The sequence below is a fragment of the Electrophorus electricus genome, chromosome 3 (assembly GCF_013358815.1).
Source record: "Electrophorus electricus isolate fEleEle1 chromosome 3, fEleEle1.pri, whole genome shotgun sequence".
In the NCBI taxonomy this organism is placed as follows: Eukaryota; Metazoa; Chordata; class Actinopteri; order Gymnotiformes; family Gymnotidae; genus Electrophorus; species Electrophorus electricus.
In genome coordinates this window covers 26,643,601-26,661,249 of record NC_049537.1, presented here as the reverse complement: position 1 = coordinate 26,661,249, position 17,649 = coordinate 26,643,601, and the positions used below count along the sequence as shown (strand labels likewise).

At 38.4% G+C, this 17,649-nt stretch overlaps 1 protein-coding gene across 1 annotated transcript; it reads right to left on the bottom strand.

Moving 5' to 3' along the window:
• Nucleotides 1-499: 499 nt before the first annotated feature.
• Nucleotides 500-15,812, bottom strand: hif1ab (hypoxia inducible factor 1 subunit alpha b). The gene is made up of 15 exons (XM_027002938.2): nt 15,414-15,812; nt 8,115-8,305; nt 7,225-7,370; nt 7,041-7,125; nt 6,815-6,924; nt 5,605-5,807; nt 4,845-4,951; nt 4,515-4,662; nt 4,114-4,394; nt 3,493-3,698; nt 3,208-3,327; nt 2,777-3,111; nt 2,548-2,641; nt 2,053-2,170; nt 500-1,913 (listed from the first exon to the last, which is right to left on the bottom strand). The coding sequence occupies exons 1-15, from the start codon at nt 15,443-15,445 to the stop codon at nt 1,759-1,761; spliced, it is 2,331 nt and encodes a 776-aa protein (XP_026858739.2). The 5' UTR covers nt 15,446-15,812; the 3' UTR covers nt 500-1,758.
• Between the last annotated feature and the right edge of the window lie 1,837 nt (nt 15,813-17,649).

The following is a 17,649-nucleotide window of genomic DNA, read 5'->3' as shown; positions in this document are numbered from 1 at the left end:
ACACCAACTTGCTACTACTCACTACTTTATCAGGTACACCAGCCTTACAGGTGCATTTTATAAGCGTATAATTAGTGTTTGCAGCTCTCCTGCTGCCGTGCAGTTTGCGAGTCACTCTACCCGCTTCATCTCTGGCGTTTCTGACCACATGACGACTGCTAATAGGATAACATTTAAGTGGGACGTTTCAACAAAACATCACCACCCCAAAACAAAAAACAAACCACCGACACGGGAGTGGCACGTTGCGGATGTCGAGGGGGTACAACGATATCAGGTACAAATGTTCTAGGGATTTGTATCTCATCACTCCGCGGTTAAGACTAGTCAGTCCTGTGGTCAGAATCAGTAGCACTGACGAAGGGGTTAACAGACCTTGTGGAAAGCAGCAGCTGGACTATTGTCTCTGTACTACAAAGGCAGGAATTTCTAAAGTGGGTTACAGCATCCATATAATTTAATTAAGCCAACTAATTGAGAAAATGCTTCAAAACAAGAGTCTGGTCCACAATTGTCCTTTATTATGCAATAAACAATAGGTTTAGTGTTAAGGAAATACAGGTGTTCAGACTGCAGAAATAAATGAACAGTAGATTACAATAGGACAACAACAAAAGAACATCATCCTACTGTAAAATAAGATAAAATGTCATATTTGCATGACATTGTCACCTTGTATAGACTTGACAATGATGGAAGAGCATGAAAACATATTACCTCTGTTTATGCCTAAGCATTCATGTCTCGTATGCCATTAAACATTAAAAAATTGAATAACTGATGCATCTGCTTGGCATGATCACTCTACAACACGCTTTATAAGCATAATATTAAAACCTATCTATCGGACAAGCATGAATTACTTCTAAGCATCTATTATGAAGATGCAAAGAGGGAAAAAAAAAGGACTACTAAAAATATAAAAATCTATCGCATAATTCAATTCTACATGTTTCAACCTCTTTGAGATAAAAACAATGACTTAGACATTTGCACTTTGCCAGAAATGTCAAAATCTCAATTCTTTTGAATTCCCTTATGCATGTTAAGGACTCTCAGTTACCTTTACAATTCATATGCACCATTCTAAAATAAACTGCTGATCTATGCGTCCACATCAATGAGAATGTGTATTCACTGTTAAGCCTGAATAAACACACACAATTCTTAAACTTAACCATTGAAAACAAACTTGATAGATGAGAAAAGCAACAACGAAAATAATATGGTTATTCTTTTTTGTTAAAAGTACATATTTGTAAAAATGGTTTTGTATATTGCATGAACTGCTGGTATTCTGCCTTAAGAAAATAGATCATTGTGCGACTTTAGCTACAATACACAATGCTTTGGGGGTTACACAAAAGCGGGAGGGGTTCTGAGGCAACAAAAGGGGTCCAGAGGGAGTCAGACAACTGAATATCTGTAGAGGGGAGTGTGCGTTTGCATTAAGGCTCTTAACCTGCTCTTGGTCACTCTGGAGACCACTACTACATTAAAGTTACACTCCTATGTCTCCACTGGAACAGAAAACTTACTTCCAATACTCCATCAGGATTTTGTGGAAGGGACATCCACCAAGAACTATGGAACATGAGGTCAGTTAGCAGACATTAAAAACAGAAAAAGTACAAAAAAAATATACATAATGAGCAATTGGGGAGATGAAAAGTAGATGGAAGCAGAGTTGTGGTTCTACTTTAGGTGAGTGGTAGGGTAAAGAGGAGCAGTGTCCAGTATTGCAAAGCAGAGCACAGCTCAATTAACTTGGTCCAGAGCACGCAGCAGTTCTTCCCCTTGCAGCAGTGGGTGACGGTCCTGAATAGGAGCGTTGACCTCACAGTCATAGCGTGTCAGCTGTGGCAATCCCCTGCTGCTCTCAAATGAACTGCACAGCAAACGACTGGCAACCTCTTCAGAGAAAACAAATGAAACCCAATAGCTTATTTTATGCAACTTCATAGGAACAGTGAAAAACATTAAAATTCCACTAATCTACTTATCACAGAACTGTGATTTTCAGTGGCAGCAGTAGGTGTGTTGCTTACTTACCAGATGGCAGTATAAGAATGGTCTTGTTCCCTCCAAGCAAACTTGAGCCTTTAACCTCCAGTACCTTGGCTCTCTTTCCTGGCTCTACCGCTTCATCCACAGACTGGAGCAAAGCACCCTGGAGGAAATACAGGACCAAGAGCAAATATGTGAATATTAGAGATGAATTCAAGTATTTAGACAAGTTTCTGGTATAAAGTACAAGTTCAACATTGCTTTATCTTTCCATTACAATTAAGGCTGAAATAAATCATTTTGGTCTAGCATCTTCCACATTATTTAATTCCCATTTTGCTCAAAGTTCTATCATTTCTCAATCATACATATATAGGCTCCAGTCTGGAACAATCCCAACAAACCCCAAAATGATCAGCTGCATATTACAGCACTCTAAAGGCCAATTGTGATTAACAAATAATCTATTGCGCAGTCCTAAATACAAGCTATCAATAAGCCCAAGTGACTTCTGACACAAATACAGATCTAAAGACTGACCAGCTCGACAGCTTGAGAGAGTGAGGTAACCTCTTCCAGTTTCCTCTTGCGCTGGACATTCTGGAGGGCTATAACCTTTGGAGAAAGCTCCACTCTGAAAAGCATGTTTAAACCAATCAATGAAACATAATTGTGTGCCTCAAACTGGTCTTAGTGTGGACCAAATTTGTATCCCACACTACAGACAGTGATAGAATATGCCAAAGGCTAGTGCCAGGAATAGCATTACCTGCTAGTTAGAGAGACGCCACCCTGAGGTGTGCGGGAGCGGGCTGGGGAAGCCTCACGGCTCCGGCTCCCGCTGAAGGGCGAGACGGGTGCACTTCGCACCTCCTGCAACATGTGCAGAGGTGAAGGGACATGTGAAGCAGACTCCTGCTTTAGTGAGCTGCAGGAGCTGGATGCTGGAGATAAAGGGGTGGGCAAGGGCTGGAACAGGGTGTTAATGTCTGACACAGCAGGGCTGGAAGTGAGCGAGTCCAGAGGTGAGGGGATGTGCAGCTGGAAATCATCATCCATTGGAATATATGGAGCAAGCATCTCCAGGTCGAGATCACCCATATCCTTAAAAGCAAAAGATGGTCAACTTTAGAGGATGCAGCATGAGTAGATAAAATGTGCTTAATCATTACATGTGACGTGCCTGTCTGTTAGTCTTACTTGGGTTCTGTATGTGGTCTTGGCCTCTGGATCGATTGCAAACAGTTTCTCAACCAAATCCAGTTTGAAATCAGAATGATCTGAATCCACCTGGAAACAGTAATCCATGGGGCTGTTGGGCTGAGAGAGAAATAGCAAGCTTGTCAGCATCTTAGAAAAAGTTATCAACACAAAATCACTGGTATCACATGTAATGACAGCATAACTAATGGTAATCACAGCATAAATAAGAACTGTATACTCTGTCCGTAAGCCTAGTAAATGGTATACATTAGAAGGGTTTACCTCTGAGGAGTTGGGCCCAGTGCTGGAACTAGGAGGAGTGTTGGCAGTGTCTGGGGTGCTGGAAGTAGAAGGAAAGGAAAAATCCTCTCCACCAGACTCTAGTTTGGTCAGAGCTGGAGGAGGATCGCTGGGAGCTAATGGAGACAGAGGCAAAGGAAGTTTTTCGCTGGTGGAGGGCAGCATGACATCATTGTAGAGGGGCACTTCTGTACATAGAGAGGAAAGCGTGGGTTAATTACCATGTACACATCCCAGACCCATTTAAAGGCATTTCATACTAGAAAACTTTAGAGTGAGTAATATTTTGTACTTGCCATACCACAAAAAAAAGCCTTGTTTAACCTGTGTGTCTAACACTACAATCCCCCTCAGTCATTCATTTAGTAATACATTTCTGTTAGGTTTTTGGGACTAAAATATCACAATCATAATTGTGACAAAGCAATCAAGGTAAAGGACTAGACAAAATCACTCAAGTACTTTAAGTCCAATACTTTTCCCCCATTGTTTTTTCTGCTTGGCTGGTACAAGTGCTAATGAAGGATCAGCTCTCTGATGTTTTTTGTAGAACTGTTCCCTTAAATGTGTGGTTCAAGTCAAATACTGCTGAGAGGTGCTGACCTGGGCAGGTGAAGTCCAGAGAGATGATGGTGTCTCCAGCCGCAGGGGCCAGCACAGTGAGAGCCTCGGGTTCCTCCTTCAGCTTCTCGTACAGGCTCTCGGCACTCCCCTCCAAGCACAGATCCCTTTTGAAAAGCTTTGTCACGTCCACATCTGCATCCATATCTACGTCAAGCTCAGAGTTTTCCTGCTTCTCCATCTTCAGCTCCTCGTTTTCAGCCGCCTCTGGCTCGATCTTTGTCTGCTGCAAGGAGAGGACCATATCTCCCTCCTCGATGTCACTGAAGGAACATCATCTGTGAGGTCCAATCACTACTATGCCACAAGGCATATTTTACATCAGTCACAAACACATCCTTATATACTGGGTATTTCACAGACGAATGGAGTCAGTACCATACCTGAGAACGTAGTTGACACACACAATGCACTGTGGCTGAGAATTCTTGGGATTGTAGATGACAGTAGCCTGGGTTTCAACCCACACATAGCCTCCCTTCTTAGCCAGCATTCGGTACTGGCTTGAGGTGGCTTGGCCCTTCGCAAACACTGACAAAGCACAAGGAACAATCAAGATACACATTCATATGTTCTAACATGACATGTTATTTCAGTAGGTTTTCCACATTTCTGGCAGTATAGTGCACAACTATTTTCTGGCAGGTGTCATAACTGCATGATAAGAAAATAGTATTTTTAAGGTACTATATGACTGACTTAAGGGCACCTACAATTGTGGTGTGTCTTGGTAAGATGGTCAGAGTCCAGGGCATGGTAATATTCGTACACAGATCTATTCATCAGGTCATTCGGCTCATGACCCATCAGCTCTGTGATTCTAAAAGTCATAAATTAGCATAAATTAGCATGCATCTCTCATAAACAGGCCCAAGAGTTACTTAATATTACGTGCATAGAGGCTTCCAAGATAGCACAAAGTGATGAGTAAATTTATACATTTATAACAGCCATTTAATCACTAGTTTATAGTAATTATTAAATATTTGGTAAGTCAAAATTGCAGTGAAGTACACAAGGACTCCAGAGAAATAGGACATTCTTCATCAGCTATGTAAGCAAAGTGCTTTAAAAAACCCTACTTCTCAACATGTGCAATATAACTGCTAATAATATCCAATCCACCAATCATTTACACCACTAGGTGGTGATAACACCATGCTGTAAAAGACTTTTACTCTTTCACTCACTCACTCACATGCATTACTTACGAGTATGCAAAGGATGAGCAGGCTGGTATTAAAAACTTTTCCTAGGTTTTTAGATTATACTGACTACATCCTTCAGAGTAACAATATATAATATAGGAAAATATAAAAACAGGAATAATATAGGAAAGCATAAAAATATCTTCAGAAAGTGTAAAGGAAAATCTGTAGTGAACATGGCTCTAGGGGGCAATGCCATAAAGGGCATTCAAAAAATGACAGAATTGTGACAATTAGACCAAGTTAAAATAAACTCTCTCCTTACCTCTCATCACAGTATGAAAACTTCATGTCCAGAGTATGGCGGCTAAGGAAGGTTTTGCTATCCAAAGGTACCTCGATGTTCGAGGGGTGGGGGATAGGCTCACAGATCAGCACCAGATAGGTGACCGGTGGTTCTTTGAAGCCAGCGTCTCCTGAACTTTCATCATGTTCCTGGACACGTACATGCCCCATGCAGTGAAGAACCTAAAATAGAGATTAAAGTAAAATGAAACCATACTAGAGAATCTATCTGGAAAAAACAACCCCCTTACAAATACCCCTCATGTTAAATGTATTAGTGATATGGTCTAAGTAAAACTGATGCATTCCTGATGGGTAGGAATATGAATACAAGTTGTGCTTGAAACATTTTTTTGGACAATTTAAGGGCTGACACTGGACTAAACATGCAAATCATAGAAGATGATACAATTCTGTTAGAAGAGGCAAATGAAGACAATAGGCTTTGTTTATTTTTATTATTATTACTACATATTCCCCCCTCTCCCAAGCACTTGACTAAAAATTTTGACATGTTCAAGCGACTGATCTTTCATGTTGCATAAGTAGCTAGGAAGCCAACCAACACAGTCCATTGGCTTGCTAAAACTGCTCATATTTGTCCTAAGAACCAAAAATGTATTTATTTTTCCACAGTTGGAAAAGAAGAACATAGGTGGTAATAATGATGATGATTATGATCATCATCATTAATATATTATGCATATTACATAATGCATATAACAATTCTTATCTGGTCACTAGGATATCCATCAAACAATGTGGACAAATATAAATAAGTCTACGCTGGGAAAAAAACAGACACAGGTGGGATGGAGATAAACATATAGGACAGAAATGAGCAAGATGACGCAGCACAGAGAACAATAAAACACAGAGATGGGAGGACCAGTCCAAACGATAATTAAGACCTCAACAGCTGTTTGAGCGTGCTACATCAAGGCAACATATACAAGGGGCAGCACTTAGATTCCAGATTGGTTGTGACCAAATGATATCTGATAAACACTCTCCTTACAGGACCAGAATCCACAATCAGACTTAGTCTGCAAATGACTTATAGCTTGACAAGATATTATAACATTATATCTTTTTAAAAATAGTACAATATATACAAAAAAAGTACAATATATACAATTATGTGTGCTTAGCAAAGTGTGCCGCAATTAGCAGTGAAATCGAGAGTTTACCTTCCATGTGGCAGACTTGATGTTGACAGTGCGTCCTCTGCTAGTGAGTGTGCACTTCATGCGCAAGAAGAAGCTGCGTTCTGTGTTATGCTCCTTGGTTTTCTTGGACCCTATAAGAAGACATACAGGGCCATTAGTTAAAATATACCCATGTTAAATATGAATAATTTCAGTCCTTTTATTGACTACAGTTTAGTTAGTATGTGCAACAAAGTGAGCGACTCACCTGTTCTGTGCACCAACATCTCCCTCACCTCTTCATGATCACAAGGATGTGCAAAGTCAAAAATGCTGTGACCAGTCAAATCAAACTAGGAGGTAAACAGACAGACAGAGACACAGAGAGATGTATTGAAAGCATGACACAGAATCTGAAGACAAAACAAATCTACAGGGATTTGGCATGTTACCTGTGTAAGGCCCATGCACTTGCAGACATTTTCGGAGAGATAGACCATATCTCCATCCTCTGACAGCACCATCAGGAAGCCCTCCAGGGCTTTTAGGTAGAAGCTATTGAGCTGGCTCTCCAGTTCTGACTCTTCTTCAGTCTCATCTAAACCACAAAATAATACAGCTCAGTCTACTAGGCTAGGACGCCAATTTTAGCATATACCATCATATATGCATTTGAGTCTGTAAGAATGCACATGGCAGTTCAGCTTCTGGAAGGACCACACTTGGCACTGAATCAGTCAATGCCAGTCATTCTGATTTTAGGTTATGACTATCATTTCAGATAATTCAGTAAAATATATTCAGCTAAGGTAAAATAAATATGGACATACACACTTGATCGATTAGAAACCTTACACCTATGCTCACTGGCTGTTTTATACCCATCTTAAGTCTGCATTTTAAAGATGTTCAATTACAGACTTCTGCCTGTCTATTGCCATGCAAATTTTGCCAGACACCAGCCACGAAATGTGCTTTTGACAATCTGTGGGATTATCTGTTCTTCACAACATGTACTATCAGCAGAACTAAGACAAATTATTTAAATATGCTCCACAAATTCCATCTGACTGTTTATTAAAGTGCTGTAGAACAAATCATCAGCACACCTTTATTTAAAAAAAAAAAAAAGTAACCAATAGTTCATTTACCAACAGCAATAGCTGTTTACAAATGTTATTCATTTAGGATCACATTCTGAAACTCTCAATGCTTTGTAAAAATAAATATTAGAACCTCTACCTTAAAATTTGACTATCCATGTGCCTATAAAAGAATCATTTCAGCATGTTACTGCATTTGTAAGGTTCTGCTTAACATTGGTGACATCAAGATGACTTACCAGAGCTCAGAAGCTTTCTCATTCGCAGATAGCTGATGGTGAGCCTCATGATAGAGGCTTTGTCCAGGTGGGAGCTGACATTGTGGGGCAGGGGCAGCTGGCGTGCTAGCTCATAAAACACTTCAGACTCTTTTCCTCTGCGACTTCGAGCTGCATCCCTGGACTTCTCCTTCCTGCGCTCCGAGCTCACCCTGGACAGACAAGGATGAGAGAGGCAAAGGGGGAAAAAATGTATTTGCTTCATTCTGCATGTAAAAGAAAGAAGAGACCTCCTAAGTGAGACAAACTTGGGACAGTATCAGATGCCATATGTGTTTCCTTGTGCTTAATTCTCTCATTTGCATAGAGCTTTTTGGCCAACATCAAAGGGAAAAAAACTCAGCAAAAGTGGAAGGGGGTGGAGACAGTGGTAATTCTGCAGAAAAGGAAGTGTTATAATTCTTGGTAATGGCAAAATGTTGGTTGGTGAGGTATGGCCACAGTCAAAAACCCAGTCAAAAACCCAGGCTAACAACAAAAATGTGGGAACATATCAAAACAACATTAAGGCGATGTGATATTGTATTACTTCATCTTTCTAAAGAAGAAGGGTGGGAGGATAATATAAAGAGGAAGTCAAAACCTTTTAAAATAGTTCTTCTCAATTTTCTTGAATCTTTAGCAAGGCACAACCAGGAATAAGCACCCAGAATCCAGTAAATTCATAGCAGTAAGGTCAAAAAGATTCTACTGAAGACGGAAGATGAATATGTTTACTTAAAAGTAGACATTGGGCCTAGCCAGAGACTGAACAGTCCACACTGTCATGCTTGGGTTGTCACTGCAAAAACAGATGTTCACACAGCGAGGTGCTTGTGCATCACAGGACTAAGGAGGTCATGTAGTCTTGCTAGCGCCATTTTACAGAAGATTAGCTGCAGGGTTCAATGTTAACTCTCCCCCCCCCCCCCCCCCAACCTGCCCAGTCGGGAACGTTCCCTGTCCTGAGCCGAATTTCCATAAACCTATGTTAAAATATTATTCACATATAAATAAGCATATGTAAGCTAACATATTTTAAACTATTTATTCTTAAAATAAATGTACATTTTCAATATACTTTATTTTCTTTTAGTTGTAAATAAGCAAACGTTTCATGAAAACGTTCACCTTAAATTACTTTCTATTTTAAATCTCATCTTTAACAATTAATGAACCAATTTTGTTTTAATGAATGGTTTCCCATTAATTTGAAGGTCTACCTCATGTGGATACGCTTTCTCTTTTAACTGTGTGATCTGCTGTTTTGACTAATTTGGTCAACTTGGAATCGGCTTCACCGTCATCCGTCGTATTCACATGGTCAGCAGTCAGGACATGCTAGCGGCGTTTTTTGCTGCTATACACTCAATGTGACAGATTTGTCATGACATACAAGTGACAAACACACATTCTAAAATTTGTAGTTCAGACAAGAGAGCCACTTTTTATCTGCCTTTGCAGAACATCTCGGGTACAGAAGGGTCAAACTCGACCCATGAAAACTTGGTTCTCCACGATTGAATGAAGCTGTGAACTTGCTTTGTTTTGTATTCACGTTTCACCATCATTTTCCCATGCACTTCCCTCTGACATCATTTGTCAACAGATAATATCACTGCTTTGTCTTGACTGGACCCAATTTTGGATGACAAGGGGTTAAACATTTAAGCGTACAAAGTTTTTCCTCAGTTATGCTGTACTGTTGATGCATTACACCCCCCAATCCAACACGAACGGGCCCAACCAGGCAAGTGGTTTTTCGTACTGCTGTCCAGACATCGCTTTTGCCGTGGGCATTCGAACAACTGTTGTTGTTGTTGAACCCTGAGCTGGCAGATTAACTAGTTTACACAATGTGATATTAAAATCACTTCAAGTAATCTGTGCCAAAGGGATTTCTCGACATGTGTTCTGGGTGAGACTTCAAATGCAACATTTTTTTTTTTAGATCTATGCGGTAGGCATTATAGTAAAAGGACTGGAGAAAGTTACATTGCACATGGTTGTATTTTGAAAAATGAACGAACATGTACTGCTAAGGAAACACCTTTTGTACACTGGGGAAGTAATAAACTGCTTTTTCTGAGAAATCTAGCTACTGTTTCCCAAAACCATGTCCGTTTTCACAAAACTGTTGAGGCCCACTGAGTAAAGGTTAGACAAAGCAGCAAAAGCTAAATTTAGTTTTACCTGGTTTGTACTTTTCATGGGTGTAAACCAAACAGTTTTACACTTCATATAGCCATGTAATTTTTTGTGATTAACAATCATTTAGCATCGCTACACCAGCTTTGTAAAAATAAATATTTAACAACTCTTCCATTCACAGATGTTTGGCATGGAAAGAACATGAGAAATGGGAAAAATATCATGGATATATTTAAGTAATTTGAATTTAATTAATTTTCTAATTTGTTTTTGCATTTAAGAAAATGTTCTTTAAACCCAGAATGTAATATGGTACTTAAATGCAGTAAACTGGTTTTAGTTTTGACAGATATAATTGTATGCAACTTAAGCAATAAAAATTTTATTTTTCTAAAAAGGAAACTAGCTAGTTGTCCATTTTAAAGACCCGCCTCTTTTGTATATTTACTCTTGCTCTTTTATAGGCAAAAGTATCAATTACTTGATTCATTGAAGTAAATCGGTAGAATTACTAAAATAATCTAGAACTATAGGCCTAGTTAAATGCTCTTTCATTATTATTATTTCTTTTTACAAACAAGGAATAAAATAGTGATAAGGAAAGAATCTGAGGAAATGGAGGTCAGTGAGATCAAGTCCAAACAAGCTCCATCAGAATTACAGTTGAGTAGTCAACCAAGTCGAGACCATTTTATAATCACTCTGTTATTAATCATAAAAAACAATAAATGCAAGTGTTTTAGCCTGTATTCTATAATGTTATAAGCAACAAGAATAATTTCTTCAAAACAACCATTAAATAAATAAAACAAAGACAAACGGAACATGAAGCTCATACCTGTTCAACCCGTTTTGGACACTGCCCTGCAAAGCGCTGCAGTTGACTTACTATTACATTATATCAATCACAACATTGCCAGGAAGACTTCAATGAACAGAAGAAAAAAATAAAAATAAAAAATCAGGACAGGAGAGAGATGTAGTATGACACTTAGTTGAGTGTTCTATAATGCAGATTAAATGTGAAGACAAATAATTAAACAATTAAACTAATTAAACAAATTTGCCAAATAACTGAAGGAATGGGAGTAGCAAAATACCTCCCCCCCAAAAAAATATGTTAAAAGGTATTTCACACAAAAGGTAAATGCAATTAATATCAAACAAGCCCTTTTTGACCACAAGCAGGACACGGAATGTCTAAACACTCAAATTTTACAGCTCTTGCTGATAGGCCGGTTGACTCATTGACCCCCAAAAGAACAGGAATTCTTCTTTCAACAAGTCCTCCCCATTCATATCCTAGGAACAACAAAGCCATACTTGCTTGCTGAAACAATGACACAGCAGGATGTCAACTGTGCACAAGAAAACGGAAGGAAAGTCTGCCAAGCAGCTGCCAGGAGAAAAAAAAAAAAACAGTTGATAAAAGATGGCTCATCAATTACAAAAGAGCTTAATTTCAGTACAATAATAAGGAAATTATTATAAATGTATATATGTTAGAAAGATAAATGTATATAAATTATTATTTTAAATTATTACAAAGAAGGAATTGTAAAAGAAAGATGAACAACATTTAAAAGGGCATTGTACAACAAATGGACTCATTCTTTAGGACATACAAGCCACACACAGAAGAAATGTACATTACTAAAAACTCTGAGAAACTGGCAGGCCCCTTTAAGAAGAGGATTTTGTAGTCTAATTCAGGGTTTCCCACCCAGTGGCGGTGCTGACCCCACGGGGCATATATGAACACTAAAGGGTTCAGGGGTAAATGAAGAAACATATAAAATCTAACTTCCCATATAGCTGCTTTGTTTAAAAACACTTAAAATCCATTGTTCATATATCATACAGAAATTATTCAACAAATAACGTCAAAGATGTGCATATCCAAAAGGGATGTGGACTAGAGTTGAGAAGTAGGCCAAAGGCATTCATTGGTCTAAACCTAACAAGCTAGATAAATAAAATGATTGCCATTTTCAGCTGTAGACTTTTAGATATTGCAATAAGCTATATAGAAAAAATGGGCTCAACTATGTGTATCCCTTGACTGCCTTATGACTGTTCATAATGTTGATACTTGACATTTTTATTTTTATGAAGAACTCATAAGCAGTTGGCATTGTAATTTATGTCAAAAATAAAAAATGAACTGACAAAGATTAGTACATAGTTACAGAAATCCCTTACAAAACAATGGCTAAACCACACAAAAAAACTGTGATTCCACAGAACACAGGTAATTTAAGCCTAGTACACTTATTGTGAACCATTCTCAGAACCTTTTCATTGGAAATGCTTCACTGTAAAGCTGCAGGCATCGTTTAGATATTCATAAATGTTGACCTTTCAAGATGATTAAATGTATACTACACTTATTACCCTTATATTACCATTCTCTTAGACATCCATAAATCATGATCTTTCAAGATGACCAACCTTATAGTACCAGAAGGTCATTCAAATTCTATTGTATATTGTTTGTGAACAACTTTAATGTATTGAGTTACAAATTTGGTGTTATAAGACCTCTGGAGGCACTGATGCTAAAACACAGAAACTTTGGTCTAAATGGTCTAAATTATGGTTTTATTTAGTTTAAGTAAATAAACCAAGTATAAATGTCAGTCACTTAAAATCTTACTTTTGCAAAATGTAGTGGAATTTGAAAGTGCCGTTATCAAAGGTATTAAAACTACCACCATTACTAGCAATAGAATTACATGAGACCATTAAGATTCAAGCACTATAGATGCCAGTTTTGGGGGGTTTTTTTTGCTGCTGATGACCTGATTTGATATTCTGGATTGGCATTAGCATTGCCACGGCCATTATTAAATGAAACGGGTATACACTATCATTATAAAACTGTTACAATGCAATTATTTAACTTCTAAAAACTCCACAATTAATCATTTTCACAAGCCTAAAAATGTTGGTGTCTGTCCATCTCCACCGGTTTTTCAGACTCTACTGTGCAGGCTGTTTTTCTTTTCTTCCAGGAACTGCGGGGGATTTTAGTGTGAATATGCAAGATGAGTGTGAGGAAACTGGCTCACCATTCAGCTCCAAACAATGAGTTATACAGTCTTTAAACTGAAGAAAAACAGCACTGTTATTGCATCAGCACACATATATGCTGTTACTCTGCACAGAGGAAAAACAAGAGATGGATTCCTGTCTAAATCCCATACAGATTAGCTGGCTCAAATGTTTAAATCATGTTTACCAATTTGCTCTGGTTGAGTGATTTTATGTAAATCTATGTCATCTCACTTTTAGCAAGCTCAACTGTTTTGACAGAAAGGAAGCACAAAATCTCACTCCATGAAATGTCATGCCACATGATTTTATGAAGTCTCTATTTTTCAGAACAGGGCTTGATGTCCATCTCTGGCCTTGTGTCCAACTACAGAATAGAAGTGAGACAAATGAGGGATTTTTAAGAGCAGGCAATGCAGGATAAACTCTGTGCCAATCACTTTCATAATGCCCACCTATGCATCTGTTCCATGCCCAAATAATGCCCACCTATGCATCTGTTCCATGCCCAAACAGATGTTAATTTATATTACAAGATTCTTCTCAGCTATTACTATGGTGTGTGGCAAAACACATGCCATACTAAATTTACTTCTACAGTCTCTGTCCAAAGAAAAATTACCTTAGGTAACTGTCCATATTCAAGTTAGCTTATCAAAAAACGCAAATTGAAAAAAGCCTATGATTTAACCTAAAATAAACACATATGTTTACAAAAACAAAATGGAAACATTTTTATACACATTTATGTATGCCTACTTTATGCATTGTACGCATTGTATAGAGTATAGTATAATGCGACAATCACTGGTGATTGGTAGCATACATTACCACCACATTTTATGTTCACAACAAAAAGCATTTAAGTAGAGTGGAATGATTCGTTAGAAGTTAAAAATACAGTGAAGAAAGTAGAGAAAGTCATATTAATGAGAGACTGAGGTGGTTTGTGAGCTTAACTGGATTTATGACAATTACATAAGTCAGTGAGACCACTGAGCGAATGACCTAACCTAAATATCCCCTTTAATCGCTCACAAAACATACCCAGACAAACAATCGTAAGTGTGACAAAAGGTCTTCACTGAAAGATCTTGCAAATGCTTGCAACAGACTTATGCAGGAAATCCCATTGACGTCAAAACCTAGGGTGAGTAAGACAGAAGGAGAAAAAGAGCAAAACAGTAGCCAAAATCTGATAAGAACCTGCTTAAACGTAGAACAAACTCATAATACTGGACCTTAGCAAATTTGCTAAAAGTCATCTCGGAAATTCATTCGCGTTCTCTACAGTGACAAATAGGTGTACACACACATTCTTGTGAGTGTACACAGGCAGACACCAATTCTTTGAAAATACAAGCTTGTCATTTGGAACCAAAAACATAACTCACTTTTAATGAACTTCCCTACTCAATTCTGAATAAACAGATATATATATTTGTTACCACATCTGTGTGGCTCTTAAGACCCAAGCAACTTCAAATAAGACTTTCATTTCAAGAGTATGCACTGAAAAACGCTAGGCAAACATATCCCCGCACCAGGGATATATGCCACGCTGACATAGCTGGCTAGCTACCTTGTCAAAGCACACGGTTAAAATGACGCTCAAACATTATCTGAAGTCCTAATAATAGCCGAAAATCATCTGTATACGCACTTATGCTAGTTAGCCATATAGTTAGCTGGCTAGCTATACTTAAAAAAACAGTTAGTTTGCTAGCTAGTTAACTAACGTTATCTATTCAGCATAGCTAGCTAGGTTATCTTGCTACACAGGTAAATAATACAACAGGCTTTCCCATTAAGATAGCTAGCAAACAATTAAAAAACCGGAAGGAACTTCTAATCATATAGTAATATAAATAGTCCATTTGCTCATGTTTTATATTTATTTCTTGTTTGAAAACTTGTTAGCAGATTGCTTTAGATGGATCTTACGCACAAAATGGCGACCCAGTGTTAGCTAGGTCATATTTGATCGCAGTAGTAGCCATCTAGCTCGCAGACAGTACGCGGTCGGCGCACATCAGCACCGTTGCACAAAAAATGGCTGAAAATTGCTCACTGTACCTTTTCTTTTCAGTGACAACTCCAGTATCCATTCCTGGGTGAAACCTCTCAGTGCGTAAGGTTTTCCCAAACCACCGCCGTAACAGAACAGTAGCTAGGACAGCTAGCTAGCTAACGTTAGTTCCCAGATCCGATAAAATGAAGGACGTGGCCAGCTGTCTTTACAAGATCACTTATAAATCGTACAAAATGTTGCAGTAAGGTATCGACAACACGTTCTTGTCCCTTTTTCCCCCGAATAGTCGAATTTGAGAGGTCGACCCTCTAGCTATATAAATGAAGGTCAAAACATTTGTAGTCCACCAGCAGGTTATAATCGGCACAAAGAGTTAACCGTGAGATCCCTTCTGTGTGGCTCGCTACAGCGTTCTAGACAGGCTTGTTCACAGCTACGGGAACGCGCAATCACATGTTTTTCTGGCGCGCGTGCGCGTACACACACACACACACACACACACACACACACACACACACACACACACACACACACACACACACACACACACACACACACACACACACACACACACACACACACCGGATTCGGCGTATGAACGTCACCGCACAAAAAAAGCCCAACCCACACATAAATTGCTTAGGCTCTAACCAAGGGTAAAGATGAAAACCTGAAAGTTCAGAGCTATGATAATAATATATCCCCGTCACCATAATCTCTACGGTATTGTATGGCACCTGGAAACTAATCTAATATATTAGGTCAGGAATTATGATAACAAAAGCTTTCAAAAGACCCAGGTGTATCATATATATCATGTTTTGACAAACGTCACTGCTCCAGTACATACGTAATCCCATACCCAGTTTAATAAATCAGCTTGATTCCTGAACTTTATCACTGCTGTTCAGGCATGCATGCTGAACATATTTGCCAGGCTTCCCAAAACACTGTAAAACAGAGATAACCTTTAAATGGCAGAGAGAGCATTACATGAATACAGTCTCTCTCTCATATAAGATTATCTTAAAACTATGATCATTTTAGGAAATTGTGCTCTGTAAATTTGACTGTCCTGTCTTACAACATCAGCAAACATATCTAAACTTTTGATCTCCTCTGAAAACAGTGACTATTTGAATAACCACTACATAGCTAAAGAGGTTTGAATTTATTTAGATACTACAGCATTCAACAGCAGTAAGCAGAGGTATTCAGAGCTCCTTCAGCAGGAAACAAGTGCACAGAACTTAACAAGTGGTGGATAACAGATGTTATACACACAGGAGTTTGGAGTATCCTTTCAACTTGGAACTCCCTTGGTCCTTGCTGTTTTGAACCAAGGTATCTTCTAAAAATCACTCTTGCTTATATCAAGAATTGTTCTTTAGTTAAAAGTAAAATTCCATGACACCATTCTTATTTTGGGCTTCATACATTGTTTACATGTTTACATAGAAGTCATGTTTGTTCCTGTAGACATTTAATGCAGGTATTTTCACAAAAAGGAGGGAAAAGGTTCACTTACTTCCATCATTCCTATTGGTACTAGAGAAGAAAGCCTAGAAAGGGGACAGATGAAAAGATATGAAATATTCAATTATTTTTTAAACACAGTGGTGTTTGTTATTATAGTCCTTACAATGGCTGAAGCTACCTAGAGCATGGCAGCACCCTTAGTCCAGATCATAGTTAAAAGAATGTGTGGGCAGGTGTGAACTGTCATACTATTTGGATCAGCCTATTATGGGCTTTGAGGGTTTAAAAGGAGCATTAGGTTGACCTTTTTCCATTCTGTAAAGATTAGCTTTCTAATTACAAGATAGCTGCTGGGTGCATGAGTTAACTAAATGAATCACTGCTGTTAGTTTTCGTGATAGACATTAATGATAACTTGAAATCAATGATGGCAACTCCTAAAAATAACCATTAAAATTGTTATAATAGTCATGGATGCCAAGAACAAAGGATGTACTATTATATAACAATAAAAGGCAAACAGCCAAATACCTTAACATAATCAGTAATGTTTGTCAGAAAGGTCTCATAGATTAAAACAAATTGCAAGCCACTAGGAAAAAGATATAAGGAACCAGTGGGTCTTTAGTTTGCCGGGAAAATGGTTTTAGTGAGACATGGCATCTTGCCAGCTCTGTGCTTAATTTGGACACTGGCAGCAGTCTTTAGAGTTACTACAGGCAGTTGGCCAGACATCTTGTGTACTTATGGAATTCACCGCACCAGTGGAAAATACTGTAAAACAAACACTGGAATTGTGAA

Excerpts from the sequence above, each read along its gene's own strand:
- hif1ab (XM_027002938.2), bottom strand. The coding sequence starts at position 15,445 with ATGGATACTGGAGTTGTCACTGAAAAGAAAAG. Across the intron at positions 4,663-4,844 it reads TACCAAGACACACCACAATT|TGTTTGCGAAGGGCCAAGCC; the intron begins GTAGGTGCCCTT and ends GTGCTTTGTCAG. Across the intron at positions 4,395-4,514 it reads TGTGTCAACTACGTTCTCAG|TGACATCGAGGAGGGAGATA; the intron begins GTATGGTACTGA and ends ATGTTCCTTCAG.